The following is a 14891-nucleotide window of genomic DNA, read 5'->3' on the forward strand; positions in this document are numbered from 1 at the left end:
TGGAGTTAAAAGCACTGTTGGTGTATAGGGATTCCATATTTAGAGCACAAAATAAACTTGAAAAGATATTCTCAGTTTGCATGGCGGTGGTGTGTGTTATCCCAAAGTGCACTGGGATTTACTTAGTATCCCTATTCAACATTGTGCTTGGGGGTATATTTAGAGCTTTAGATACACTTGACGCACAACATTCAGTAAATGTTGCGATGAAGTTGCAGTATGGATAGACACATGATTTGGCGATAAGGATTGGTTTGGTTTCTGGTCACTGATCAAATAATGATGTCTCTTTTTTTATTTTTATTTTGTAGGGATTTCGCGTACGTGGCTCGGGATAAAAACACACATGTGCTGAAATGTCACGTGTTCCAGTGTGACAGTTCTGCTGAAGCCATCGCTGCCAGCCTGAATCAGATCTGCTCCGGGGTGAGACGCCTTCTTTTGTTCGGAAAAGAAAATGAGATAAAGGTCCATGGTGGAGGGCGGCGGCGGCAGGAAGGTGGGGGGGGGGGGGGGGGGCTATGAATTATGGACGTGCTCTGTTAGGCAAAGGGGGCAATGATTGGGGGGGGAGGGAGGGGTTGGTGGATTTTGCATTATGGCCTTACTGTGATTATAAAATATATTTATATCTAATGGTCGAACCTAAACTTATAAGTTGTATTTTTTTTTTTATGTTTCACATTGGTTATGAGGGGCTGAGGATATTGTATTGGGGCAGTTTTTGGGGGTTATAGATTTTAGTACAGCTCTAGTACAGAATACTCATCAGTTTGTGAGTATGTTTTATAAAGTAACAGTGATTTGTTGAACAGTGTGTTTTTTTTAATAGATGTTCATTAGCATTTACGGGAAAAGTCTGTGTTTTGTGATGTCCCAAGTGTATACTTGTGTGGAGTGTGTGTTTACGAGGGCTGATCTGTGCGCTGCGTTCCTGCAGATTATGGCGGAGAAGAAGAACGGGAAAACGGCGAGCGGCTCGTCCCTGTCCAGTACCGACGTCCCGCTACAAGGTAACGGCACGGCAAGATTTACTGCCCTGTGGAGTGTGTACTTGAGAAGAGTAGTAACTGAATGCTAAAGATGAGCTCCCCTAAGATTTGTTCATCTTTTCCACGCTTTTAACTTTTTCATTTTGTTCTCTTTATCTTTTTTCCGTCTTCCTTTTCTTTATCTCTCCTTACCTGCATGTCCTTCATTCGTGCCATTTTGTTCCTTCCTTTCTGTTCTTCTTGTCCTTCATTTCTGCACTCCCTTTCTTGCATGTCCTCCCTTCCTTTCCTCTTTCCTTCATTCCCTACTGCATGTCCTTCTTTCCTTTCTTTCTGTTCTTCTCGTCCTTCATTCCTGCACTCCCTTTCTTGCATGTCCTCCCTTTCTTTCCTCTTTCCTTCATTCCTTACTGCATGTCCTTCTTTCCTTCCTTTCAGCCTTTTTAAAAACAAATATTTTGTTTATTCGACCAGCTCCTCGTTTCCCTCCTTTTGTCCTTCTTTCAATAAGTAGTGTTTTGTGCAGCTCTGAAAAGTTCTCAGTCATGTGTGGGTGTGTTTTCTCTCAGTAGACTTTCCCACACCAAAGACCGAACTACAACAGAGCTTTCGTGTTCTTTACCTGGGAATGACCTCTGTGTCTCGTCCCATAGGTAACACACACTCACATACATACATACACACACGAATACATATGCATATACACAATTTCACTCTCTTTCTACTTCTCTCTGTCTGGCAGGGATGGACATTATAAATGGAGCGATTGATAGCTTGGTGTCATCCACGGGGAAGGATGATTGGACCGCAGTGCTGCTGAATGTGGAAGAGGCGACAGTCAGCGTTATCAAAGAGAAGGTCATTTTCTTCAGCAATGCACATTATCCGAGATGCGTGTGTAGTAGGGATGTGCACCTCCATTGCTTTTTGGAGAGGGAAGCAGGCCTTAACAAAACAGCAAGAAAATGTAAAGATGAAATAAAATGAATGCAGCAACCCACTCAAATGTGTGTGTATTTGCAGGAGGAGGAGGAGGAAGTTCTGGTGGAGTGCCGTGTGCGTTTCCTGTCGTTTATGGGCGTCGGGCGTGACGTGCACACGTTCGCCTTCATCATGGACTCGGGAAACCAGCACTTCCAGTGTCACGTGTTCTGGTGTGAGCCCAATGCTGGGAGTGTGTCCGAAGCCATGCAGTCTGCCTGCATGGTAAGCCTTTCTCTCACAAACACACACACACACACACACACACACACACACACACACACACACACACACACACACACACGACATCTGATAGATCATCCTGCATTCACACACACACACACACACACACACACACACACACACACACACACACACACACTCGAGTTAACTGACTTTGTTTTGTTCGTATAGGAATATATGTGCTGGTCTGTAGGGTGCCAATACTTATGGCACAAACCCTAAACAATGATAGCTGAGTTGGAGCTACAGGACTAACCTTTTGTTCTGACTTTCTGTTTCTCTCTCTTTCTCCAGCTGCGCTATCAGAAATGCCTGGTCTCTCAGAAGTCCTCCACCTGTTCTTCTCCGTCGTCTTCGGACTCGGTGACACGCCGCGTGACCACCAGCGTGAAGCGCGGCGTCCAGTCCATCATAGACACTCTGAAAAAGAAACCCGCCCCCGAGCTGCCCCACCAATGACGCCGCGGCTCGGGGGCCTACGACCACCGACAGGACGTGTAAATAAAAACAAACGTTTAACTCTGTACAGCCAAGGAGAAACAAAGAAATACAGGAAGTGAGAAGGAAGAGATGACCTTAGGGGTGAAGCTTCATTCGTCGATTTTTGGACTCCATGAAGCATGCCTTGGACAAACCACACAATTACACTCAAGCCACAGACAGACACACAGTGTGAGCTGCGTGTTGCTCCGTTACCATCATGTTGATGTCGGTGTAGAAACTTTTTTTTTTTTCGTGTCTGATGTCATGATCATGTCAAAATTCACGCCTGTTCTGGACGTCTGGGCCTGTGAGCCTTGGTTCGAGACTTTGCCGTGACTTACGGTCAGTGAGATGAAATGAAACGTCGAGGCAGCCAGGTTCGGTTAGGAAACCGATTGCACATGGGTAAAATAATGTCCAGGGGTGTCAGACCACCTCTACTCCGAAAATCTCTCCCTGGAGAACAAGCATCAATGTAGCACGTGATGTAGCACAAGATCTGTCGCGTAAACTGCACTTCTCTCAGAGCCCCCTACTGGAGAAGTAGTGTATTGTTGCATTTCCTGAGCTTTGCTACAGTCCTGGTGCGAATTACAAGAAGACAACTGGACCAACATACACTATATGGACAAAGGATTGTGGACACCTCACTATAAGATTTAAACTCCATTCTTCTGGGAAGATTTTCCACTAGATCAGCCACAATAAAGTATAAATAAAGTCAGCAGGAGGCCTGGGGTGTAATCAGAATTCCAATTCATCCTAAATGTGTTCAGTAGGGTTTTATAGCTCTACAGGAGGAGATCTTCAAATCCAACCCATGTAAAGTATCTTCATTTAGCTGGTGCACAGGAGCATTGTTATTCTGGAACAGGTTGGGGTCTCCTAGTTCAAGTGAATGGAAAATGTAATACTATCGCATCCAAGGACGTCCTATTCTATGTGCTTCAAACTTTTTCTGGTTACAGTTTGAGGAAGAAGCACACATGGCTGGAAAATTCAGGTGTCCCAATACTGTTGTCCATATAGTGTATGGACTACACTGTTGTTGATGTGGTTGACCAACACGTGGACGATTTCGACATGTAAAAGTAACAGACTTTCCGTTTAAACCCGTAACTCTTCCCTAACAACTACGCTAAGCAACAATGGACACGTAATCAAATGTAAAGAATGATTAATGTTACTGTGGTGAATATATGGGCGTGTTGTAAGCGAATCATGGGTGTGGCCACGTCCAGCTGTTTTAAAATTCCGATAAAAAAAAAAAAAACACGTACACTCTGTTGCGTAATTCACTCACTCTTATTAATTTGTTTGAAGTACCTTTTGATCTTATAATAAACCCCAAGTTTCTGAATAAAGCTTGAGTCCCAGAGGTGTGGCGAGGGGAAAAAAAGAAAAGCTTCTTACAGTTTATAAGCAGATTGTAACTCACCTGTGTCCCTGAATCTCAGCGTATTAATGTCCATGATGTCCCTGTGCTAATAAAGACATTTCAAAAAAATGCAGCTGTGTTAAAGGTTTAATTCAGTTTTTTTTTTTTTTTTTTTTCGCAAAATGATAGTGTATATACAAGAGTGAATAAAACAGATACTTATTATTATTATAGAAAAAATAGTCATTTAGTGTATTTTTTTTAGCAATATTACATGGCTATAAAAGTGGTTGTGTGTCAGAGATGCTACCCCTGAATCGTGTGCCTGTCACCGGGGCAGGCCGTGACCAGCTCCTCCAGCTTTGGTGCAAAAGCGGAGGTTTGATCTTGACCGGAACAGATACAGAACACAGGTCTGGGAACTGAATGGGAGGAAATGAAATCGGTACGGGATGCAGGATTTCCTGTCGGCCTCTGGGTGGGGCAGGGGGTGGAACCGCAGGAACAGCACCTCGGCGGCCGCCGGTTCGATTCGGGGCTCTGTGGGACGGCGTGGGGCTCTTGGTTAAAGAGGTGACGCTAAGTTTGTTGCTGGACGAGGCGGCGCGTGTGTTGAGAGGGGTAGCGTCTGTGGTAGAGATGGAGAAGGTGTGTGATGTATTGGATGGTGTAGATGAAGCAGGGGCTGTAATCGAGGAGGCTGAACTTGTATGGAACATGGTGAGGCCTGTAGAGGAGGAGGAGGTGGGTCCAGTGGTAAGGGAGACGGAGCTTAGACTGGAGACGGTCGTGGTTGCGTGCATGGAATAGTGTTTGCATTTTCCTGGAGATGAGAAGAAAAGATTGAGAGATTGAGAAGGATTGTTTGAAATGAACTTGCTTGTTATATTTAAACTGAAAGACAGCAAACACGGCATATAATTCGGGAGCTTCAACAAACACATCTGGATGATGTCCACAAAACTTATGGCCTTGTAATGCACATATTGAATCCACGTGACATACACAGACACAAATTTGTGCAAATGAGACACTGTGGGACAACTGTGGGGCGCCAGTTCTCAAATATATGTGTTAGACTGTGTTACCCGGAGGCGAGTGTGTGAAGTTTGTCCTCTCCTGTACCGTCCCCGGGGCCGAACTATTCTTTTTCACCTCCTGGTTCTGAGACTGCGTCTGGCTGCTGACGGAGGCGTTGTTTCGACGGCGAGATTGTTGCCTGAGTCCTTTTCGAATCGGTCTGCCAGGTCCCTTTTTTTTGCTCGGCTGAGTCGGCAGGATCCCGTCCAGCAAGCCCCTAGCCGCGGCGCGAGCTATCACTTCCTGTGGCGTCTCGGTCACTTCTGGTTTGGGCTGTTGAGTGGATGAAGTGGTACATTTGCACATTACATACTTCGAGTCTAGTTTGAATCAATTGTTTTATTCAATTTACAGATGATTTTCCTGTAAAAACACATTTCGAAGTGTTCTTTCCTTTTCATACTAAAGCAATGCCTTACAGTTTACAGTTAAATTATCCGTATATGCCGGAGAAACAAGCCATTTCCTGTTATCACTTACAGCTACAACCACATTAGTTATTAAGGTAATCATGTTTCATGTCAATAAAAAAAAAAGAAAAGAAAAAAAGAAAGAAAGTCCTTGCAAGCAAGTTTAATGTGACACTGGAGACTCCTTCTCCTTCTAAACATCTCCTTACAGTAAGCTTCATCAAATATTTGTATGATTTATATGATTTGACTCCCTTCCGGATCCACAGTTGTAGATGCTGTTCTAGAAGATTCTAGCCAATCAGATTCGGGTTTTAAAGTTGTAATTTCTTTTCACAGAGCAGCAGAAATCTCAATAGTTCGTATCAGTGGTATCAGAAAATTTTAAATCTGTATCAACATTTTACTTCATTTTATAATTCATTATTATATTTTAATTAATACATTTCATTATTTCAACATAAAACAACACTTCCCTATATAAGTTTTTGGTCTATCGTGCTTAGTTATGTGGCAAATGCAATTCCGCGATAAACCGGGGGATTACTGTAGTCCCCTTGCACAACAATACAGCATTCCCAGAGTTCCTGCCACTTGAGCTTTAATGTGTGCTGAAGGTCTTGTTTGCGTAAAGTGTCAAGCACCTTCTGTGATTTGTGCCGGATCTCCGCAATGGTGTCAAAATGTTTACCATTGAGCTGTAGGGTGGGTGCGGAAGTGAGATCATGTGGATTGCTCCCCGACGATCATCGTGCACAAGTTGCCGAACTGTTTCGTCATTTTTCGGGGGTTGAGCTTGTCGAAGGTCTTCCTGATCTCTTTTCTGCTCTTTAAGTGTGTATGCCACTCAAACCACCTTGAAAGCCTCAGTGCAGTATGTCAAGCGTACGTCATGTCAAAGGTCTCTGTGGCGGATTTGCCCAGAATTACACGTTTGCTCTTTGTTCTGACTTTCTCTCCGTGATGAAATCGCAGACGTGGTAGCGCACGAGGTCGGAATAGAACCAGGTAGCGGCATTAGTCTCAAAACTTTTTGATAGCACCTCGCACTTCATGTTGGCACACGCTTTAGCTAACTCTTGCGAAGCAGTTACTTCATTATACCAAAAAATGTCAGTCATATTGTGTGCCCTCAGCATTACTGGAAATAGATATAAGTAGAATTCTAGAAATGGTGTACCATACACAAGAAGGCTGATAAGATTTTTATAAAAAATCTCATCCTGTGTCAGCCATTTTGAAAAAAGAAAAGTGCTAATCTGATGTTTTTGTGTCTGACATACTGTTGAAGGCTGTGACCCTAGAAGTGCAAACGTCTCCAGCTTTCAGCACTTGATTCCTTTAGCACATCGGTCTCTCTGTGTGAACTCTGCTTTCATACTGATAATACACAAAGTACATCATTTAAGATGCTAATTAGAACTGTAATCTTTACACAAAGCCAGCTGTGTGTGTGTGTGTGTGTGTGTGTGTGTGTGTGTGTGTGTGTGTGTGTGTACCCTGCTGGGTCACCTGCTGTCTCAGCGGAAATCTACCCACTCAGTGTGAATAATTCAATCTTCCTTACAGAGTATGTCAACATGCCTGTGTGTGTGTTAGGGTTGTGATGTCTTGCCGTGTTGATGCTAACTCAGAAAGACAAGCGAACAATAAATTATTTAATATATCCTTCTATATGTCCTCCCTCTTTCCCTCTTTTTTCACAAAACCGGTCAGTTATTTGTCAAACATAACAAGCACCAACGCAAGGTTAAAAAAACCCAAATAAATAAGAAATAACCCGTTGTCAAGTTTGTTTAGAAAGTGGTTAAAGTCATGAAAATCTCAGTTGCTAGGCAACTGACAAATGTAATGGTAATGACCGAGGGCTGCGAGTTAGCATACTAGCATCTAACCATTAAGTCCCGAATTTACGATGTTGTAAAAGAGTGTAGCATGCAGAAATGAGACCAAATCATCAGATATCGCAACATTTCACTCAGATCTGTTAGTAAAATACCGCATTCTGCATATGGACACTTTAAGGACAATCATAATAAATCACTTTAATTTCTACTGTCAATATCTGCCATACGCATATACATATATTGTCTATATTTTTTATAGTTAATACTTTTTTATTTATCTACTTATCTTAATTTTTATTCCTTATATTCTATTCTTTTTTTTTATGCTCAAATGTTGAACGGTCGTATAAAGCATTTCACTGCATGTCGGACTCTGTATGTATTTGTATGTGACAAAATTAAAACTAAATCCCTAATATATATATACTTTGTACACCAGGGCATTGTTATACTGGAACAGGTTTGGGTCTTAAGTAAGGGGAAAATTTCATGCTATTTTATTTCAAAGCTATTCTATACAATTGTGTGCTTCCAAGTATTGAAAAAAATCCCGATGTCCCGATACTTTTGCTAGCGGCATTTTAGAAATGGTTTTCCTTGAAAAATTCTAGACACTCACAAGATTTTTATCACTCTACTTGGGTGAATTAGGCTCATCCTCCTCTCCATTTGTGTAGTAAAGTGCATTTTATTGGCCTCGGGTGCAGAGGCGCTATAAAAGCCCTGCACTGTACGCTACGGTTTAAGCAGGAACCGATTTTGGAGAACGGGTAGAGTTTCCGAGTTTGCGCCTAATTGCGATTTTATGAGGCATTTTTCTTTAAGTGCACCACGATAATCTTTATTGCTTCGCTTTTACCGCAGAATGTGTTCGAGAAGGTGAGAGAATGCAGCCGTTAAAATTGCTTTGATTACATTTTCAGGTGCGTCGAGACGGAAACGAACGTGATTGATGTGCGCAATGTGAGATCATTTCACACATGGACAAAAACAACAACAAAAACAACAATGAAAAGCGTTCAAACAGAGAGTTTGAATGATGTACATATGCAGGGTTACAGGTGGATACGAGGTTTTTGGATGAGTTTTAGCATTAGACGTGTGGTGTGATGGTTTGATTGCTGCCTTTCAGTGGTACTTGAGAAAAAAAATCTGGGAAAAAAAAAACCCCTAACAAAAAAAAAGGTTTAGCCATTTAGCCATGCTAATGCTTTAGACTTTCCCCACCTGTTCATGCTAACGCAATCAATTTTCACATTTTCAATGCTAGCGCATCAGACTTAGATAGTTTTCTATGTAAATGCTACCCACCTGCTCAATTCTCCATGTTAATCCCTCAAATTCTTCCTATGTATTCATGCTAATACAATATGTTTATTGTATTATATATTTATATGTTCATTTTGACATCCTAATGCATCAAAATGTCGTATTTTCCCATGATAATTCAACAAATTCTGCAATTCTGTTGTGCCACTGAATATATTTGTGTAAAATTCATGAGAAAATTCATGCTAGTTCATTAACTATGACTAGTACAAAGCTGGACATGTGAAACCACCAATTGCATTGCTAATTTAGCACATTTTGCTAGGCTTGACTATATTCTAGCTATGCCTATTTGGTCCTTTTAATCCCGACATCTCATTTTGCATTGCTGCTGAAGTAATCCATGACATTTTCATACTATGAAATATCACAATTTTTCATTCTCATTTTCTCAGATTTTTCATTTTTGCTACGCTAATTCAGCAAATCTTCTCATTTTGCAGAGGCCATCCATCAAATTCTCCAATACTGCCATGCAGTGTCTCACATTACCCATATCATGTATATGCCGTATCATTTTGCCATAATAATGTATCAAAGTATAAATTTTTCCATGCAAGTCCCAAAAATATTTTCTTATGGTGCCATGTTGGTCCAATGAATTTCCCAGTTGGGTTTTTTTTTTTTTGTATGAGTGTCTTTCTATTTATCTTCTATATTTATTCTCAACTAAACCTGTCTTTTTTTTATTTCTTTCTCTTGATCTTCCCACCTATCTGTCTCGCATTATTTCTCTTCTCCGCTGCGTTCTTTCTCAACCTTGAGCCGTCTTCGCACCCCTTTGGTGCTAATCGCGTCTTTAGCCTTTTTGTCCGAGAGAATTTCAGCGGTCTGGAGTTCAATCGCTGGCAGCACTGATAAAAGGATGAAATCAGATGAACTCGGTTACCTTTCATGTTGTGGAACACTCGTACGAAAGCCGTTCGTTCCTGTTTTCACGTACAGTGCGTTCTCGCAGATATGAATGTTTTTCTCTCTAAACGTTGTTACAGTTTTACCTCAGACTGTAATCTGAATTTTTGATTGGAATTATACGCAAAGCTGCTGCTATGGGAAATTAATGAAAACACCTTCTGAGCAAACACACACACACACACACACACACACACACACACACACACACACACACACACACACACACACACACACACATACACACACACAAGCAATTAGCAATTTTTTCTGGGTTTTTTTGGTTTATAATTGCTTACCCCCTTGTGCATAAATGTAATCACAAATAAGTCCTCAATACACTTTTGAACTTAATAGCTAATAGCTAATTTATATTTATGCTTATTATGTAAATTGCCTGAAATATACACACACGAGAACAGTATGACTAATTGCAATGTGTGTGTGTGTGTGTGTGTACACAAGTCTACACAGCCCTGTTAAAAGAACAGGTTTTTTTTTTTTCTGTAAACAAATTGAAAAAAATAAATGAATAAATCAGAACATTTCTACCTTGAATGCAAAAAACAATTGCAGCCTGTACAATGCCACTGAAAACCAAACTGGGGGGGGGGTAAAAGAAGGAGGGGGGACTTAATATAAATTAGGAGGCTACATTCTAAATTGTTTCCAATTACAGCCAAAGAAATTCAAATTATGGTCTCATCAGGCCATAATACAATTTCCATACATTTGTGGGGCGAATGGATGATATACGTGAGCTTAGTGCCAGTTTGTATCAAGTGAGCGGAAGAAGATCGATAGAGCACAGCGTGAACTCTCCAAGTACAAGCTGAAGAAAGCGCAGATTCTAGTGGCGTCGCACTGTTCTGTTCTATATAACAGAATAGAAAATCTTTTACAGAATATAAACTCAATTGAAAAAGAAAAAAACAAAACAAACTGCCTGCTGTCTCTGTGTACACATCTTTTTTATTTTAACAAAGTCATATCTGGTCGCCGTCCGTATTCGCAGCAGGTATCCGAAAGGAATTTTGCATGCTGAAAGTCTAGTGTGGCTGCAGCTTTAGATGTTTTTTTTCCCCTCTGTCTTGTCACCCTGCCCCACAACCCTAAAAAAATGAAGCAATTGCAGATAGATGCCACATCTAGGGAACAACCAGTACCTGAGGGAAAAGTCTGCAGATCATGGAATGATGTTGTAAAGCCCCTTGACAGCCTCCTTGACCAGTTTCCTCTTTGTCATCTTATCAGATTTGGAAGGACGTCCTGTTCTCTGGACGCTAAGCCAGGTTTTCTCCACTTGTTAAAGACCATCTTTACCATGTTCAATGGTACAGCTAATGCCAGGGTAATAGGATATACTCTTATTTTATTCATACAACTGAGAAGTTGGGGGTTAAGGCCCTTGTTTACCAGCTCCTGAGCAGCAGCATAGCGGGACTGGGATTTAAGCTCACATCCTTTGGATCTGTCCACCATCTTGACCACTGAGCTACCAAACTCCCACAAGGACAGCTGAGAGTTAGTTGCATTTGACCAGAATTACTGCTTTCACATGAGCTTGAGGATTGATTGATTGATTGATTGATTGATTGAAACTTATTTATTCTAAATCCGTCAGTTTGATCGTCAATGGCGTTGTACACGATAATTCTTACCCTAAATGTGGAAATGTTTGGCTAGGATCTGATTTATCCTGGTTTCACAGGGGGTGTGAAGACTTTTGCTTATACGTACATGATGGAACAAACCTGGCATGTGAGGACGGCTAAGAAGCAGCCGTTACTCTGATCGGAAGTTTGGAGCCGGAAAAAGTCTGCCTTCTCAACCACTTCGTTGCCTTCATCTTTATCACAGAGTGGGAAAGACGGCGGGCTAAGCCTGAAACACACACACACACACAAACACACACACACACACACACACACACACACACACACACACACACACACACACACACACAAACACACAAAATACACGTATTAATATTGGCAATATATAGTTATAATTACACACACAGACCAAAAATACAGCGAAAATACACAAATTTACATTGGCCATATACAGTCATAATTATACACACACACACACACACACACACACACACACAGCAAAAATACACTAATTTATGTTGTCCATATACAGTGATAAATATACACATATACACACACAGCAAAAATACACTAATTTATACTGGCCATATACAGTGATAATTATACACACACACACACACACACACACACACACACACACACACACACACACACACACACACACACACACAGCAAAAATACACTAATTTATATTGCCCATATACAGTGATAATTATACACACACACACACACACAGCAAAAATACACTAATTTATATTGGCCATATACAGTGATCATCTCTCTCTCTCTCTCTCTCTCTCTCTCTCTCTCTCTCACACACACACACACACACACACACAGCAAAAATACACTAATTTATATTGGCCATATACAGTGATCCTCTCTCTCGCTCTCTCTTTCTCTCTTACACACACACACACACACACACACACACACACACACATAAAAATACACAAATTTCTATTGGCTATATACAGAAGCACACACACACACACACACACACACACACACACACACATGCTTCAATGCACACATAATTAAAGGAAAGACCATAAAAAACACATGAGCCATAAGTATTAGCATACATATAGCTTTTTTCTAAAACACACACTGTAAAATTAGAAGTCTGAAACTGAGGGGACACAAGAAACACAAACTGACACACAAACGCATACGTTTTACATTTTCACATACGTAAAAGGTTGTAGTTTGGAGTTGTTCTGCTCGGCGAGCGTGAGAACGCTCCTCACCACGGCCTCGTTCTCCTCTGGAAGCAAGGAACAGATGGAGTACACCACGACTCGCACTTTAGGAACTGGGAAGATGATATTGCACACAAAAAACACACAAAAGAAACCCAATAAATGGAATGCAAATTACTGCATCGCTTTGCTGAAAGTTTCTGTGAGGAAAATGCTCATTTTTTGGAAGGAGTCTCCAGTGTCAGCGTTTTCTACCTAGTATACATACATAGCTGCTTAAAGATCAAATCAACAACAAACAAACAACAAAACCCTGCTTCAATCTTGGTCTCTCTTTTATGTTCGGAATGAGATCAATCCCTGAAATCCTCCATACACACTAAAAGCTCCTTTGCAAAGACAGAAAATCAGGACAGGAACAGACATCATTCTAGTTTTAGTATTTCCTCAGAAGCTTTCTTGGAGATCTGTGGTGAATGTGTGCCTTCATTTATGAAGACGCTGGTAGTGGGTCTTCTGGGTGTCTTCAAAAGGGGTTCAACCTCCTCATTGTATACACCATATACACTGTTAAATCTGGATGCTCGATTGTGATTGGCTGAAAGATTTGAGTTGCTTAAACCGTAGGAAATTTCAGTTCGACTCGGTTTAATCACTGTTCTAAATTGATGCGATGCTCATAAACCACTGTAAAAAAATAAAAACACATAGTCGAAATGATACCTTTAAGTATGTATCCACTAAACTTATGCAATTTTAATAGGGAAAAAAATGTTATGCATATGCAATTTGCACAAACACACGGTCACTTACTGTTTATAAAATAATTAACCAACATTTATTTTTGTCCATTCAGCAGTTGTGTAAAGTATTTGAGTCAAAGCACCTCGTTATTGTACTTAAATAATGTTTTGGCTACTTGTTAGTTTTACTAAGTTATCAAAAATATATGCAACTTTTATTCTCAACTCAACTACATTTACGATTCAATGGATGTACTTTTTACTTCACTATATTTTAATTGAAAATTAACTTTACCAATTACGTTTTGCAATTCCGTCAGTCAGCTCTGAATATTTGGTTTGACTTCATCAAAAAATGGTTTACTTTGATTTCATTTGTCCATTAAATAATAATTTTACTTTGTGTCATGCTGTAATTTGATTAGTTTGTGATTGGACATGATGAACAGACCGATATTGATCTTTGATTTGTATTTTAGGAAATAAAACCTCACTAATCGACTGTTTTTTGCCTTTTCCCTAACATATTTCTTGGATGGTGGTGGACAGTAATTAAGTAAATGTAATTTGTTACTGTAATTAAGTAGCTTTTTCATGTATCTGTACTTTACTGAAGTATTTCTATTTGGGGAGACTTTAAACTTCACTACATTTCGAATATCGTACTTCTTACTTTTTCACGTTTCGCAAAATCAGTCGTTCCTTTTTATTAATGAGTGGATAAAAACACGCAGAAAAATCCATCAATCAGTGTCGAGCGCATGCTCTGTTTTGAACTCGTTTTGATTGGCTCTTGGTGGTATCTCCTTATCTCCAACATACATTTCAGCGTCAGTTTAACAGCAAGCAGAACATTTAGAGAGGAATAAATGATGTAAGAAACTTCCGACTCAAACTTATTTTCACGATTTTTTAAAATGAGTTGAAAAGGAGGTTTTGGGCTCATAATAATTGTGATAGATATCAATCAATGTTTGACTTATTAATTTAATTCTATTAAGAAATCGGTGTGCTCAGAGTAACTTTTTTTAAAGAGACTTTTCACATAAACTGAGTTGATTACGCAAAGAGTCTTGTGACAAAAATGATAATAGAAACATTATAGTGATAATATATTACAGTACTTAAGTACATTTGAAGGCAAATACCCTAGTACTTTTACTGAAGCTAAAGAATTTTAAAGGGAGCACTTTCACATTAAAACTCAAGTACATGGTTTGTATACTTTGTCTACCACAGCTTTTGGCGTCGAGCCGACTAAATATTTGAGCCGATGTTCAATATGAGTTAAACACCCAAGTACTGTTCGAATCAGATACTTTAAGACTTTTACTCAAGTCATATTGGAATTTTTGACTTTAAACTTGTAATGGAGTGTTTTGCAGTAAGACATCTATACTTTTACTCAAGTTACTTTTTCTGCCATTCAGTCAGTTCTACACTGCAAAGATTATTCACCACCTTTAACTAGTCAACGAGGGCGAATGATCAGCTTGTATAAGCGGGATAATCCATGATTTTTCATGGTTGGACTACCTCTCTGTCCTACAGATGAGCTTCCGCCGACTACAGGAGTGATTTATTAACGCCACTATTTCAGTCTTGTCTCATTTCAAGATTTTCCCGAACATCCAATGCAATGCATAAAACCTGACAATGCAGAAGAAATCCGTTC

At 40.2% G+C, this 14891-nt stretch overlaps 2 protein-coding genes across 8 annotated transcripts in view; one reads left to right on the top strand and one right to left on the bottom strand.

Moving 5' to 3' along the window:
* apbb2a (amyloid beta (A4) precursor protein-binding, family B, member 2a) overlaps positions 1 to 2764 on the top strand; it is a 29683-nt gene extending 26919 nt beyond the window's left edge. For 3 of the 5 annotated variants that reach the window (XM_083566029.1, XM_083566030.1, XM_083566031.1), the window contains exons 9-14: positions 312 to 426; positions 941 to 1013; positions 1562 to 1645; positions 1735 to 1850; positions 2016 to 2198; positions 2511 to 2764. In XM_083566029.1, coding sequence (XP_083422155.1) covers positions 312 to 426; positions 941 to 1013; positions 1562 to 1645; positions 1735 to 1850; positions 2016 to 2198; positions 2511 to 2675 — 736 coding nt within the window. In that variant the 3' untranslated portion in view covers positions 2676 to 2764. The remainder of the gene's footprint in view (positions 1 to 311; positions 427 to 940; positions 1014 to 1561; positions 1646 to 1734; positions 1851 to 2015; positions 2199 to 2510) is intronic. The other 2 variants (XM_083566032.1, XM_083566033.1) reach the window with 1 other exon arrangement.
* Positions 2765 to 4206: 1442 nt separating this feature from the next.
* The window catches only part of LOC310739820 (putative methyltransferase NSUN7), a 37973-nt gene continuing 27288 nt past the window's right edge, over positions 4207 to 14891 (bottom strand). For all 3 annotated transcript variants that reach the window (XM_083566036.1, XM_083566035.1, XM_083566037.1), the window contains 4 exons: positions 12466 to 12586; positions 11410 to 11539; positions 5166 to 5430; positions 4207 to 4900 (listed from right to left, as the gene is read on the bottom strand). In XM_083566036.1, the coding sequence (XP_083422162.1) occupies positions 4356 to 4900; positions 5166 to 5430; positions 11410 to 11539; positions 12466 to 12586 (1061 nt within the window). In that variant the 3' untranslated portion in view covers positions 4207 to 4355. The remainder of the gene's footprint in view (positions 4901 to 5165; positions 5431 to 11409; positions 11540 to 12465; positions 12587 to 14891) is intronic.

Source organism: Silurus aristotelis, assembly GCF_946808225.1.
Source record: "Silurus aristotelis genome assembly, chromosome: 17".
Taxonomy (NCBI): domain Eukaryota; kingdom Metazoa; phylum Chordata; class Actinopteri; order Siluriformes; family Siluridae; genus Silurus; species Silurus aristotelis.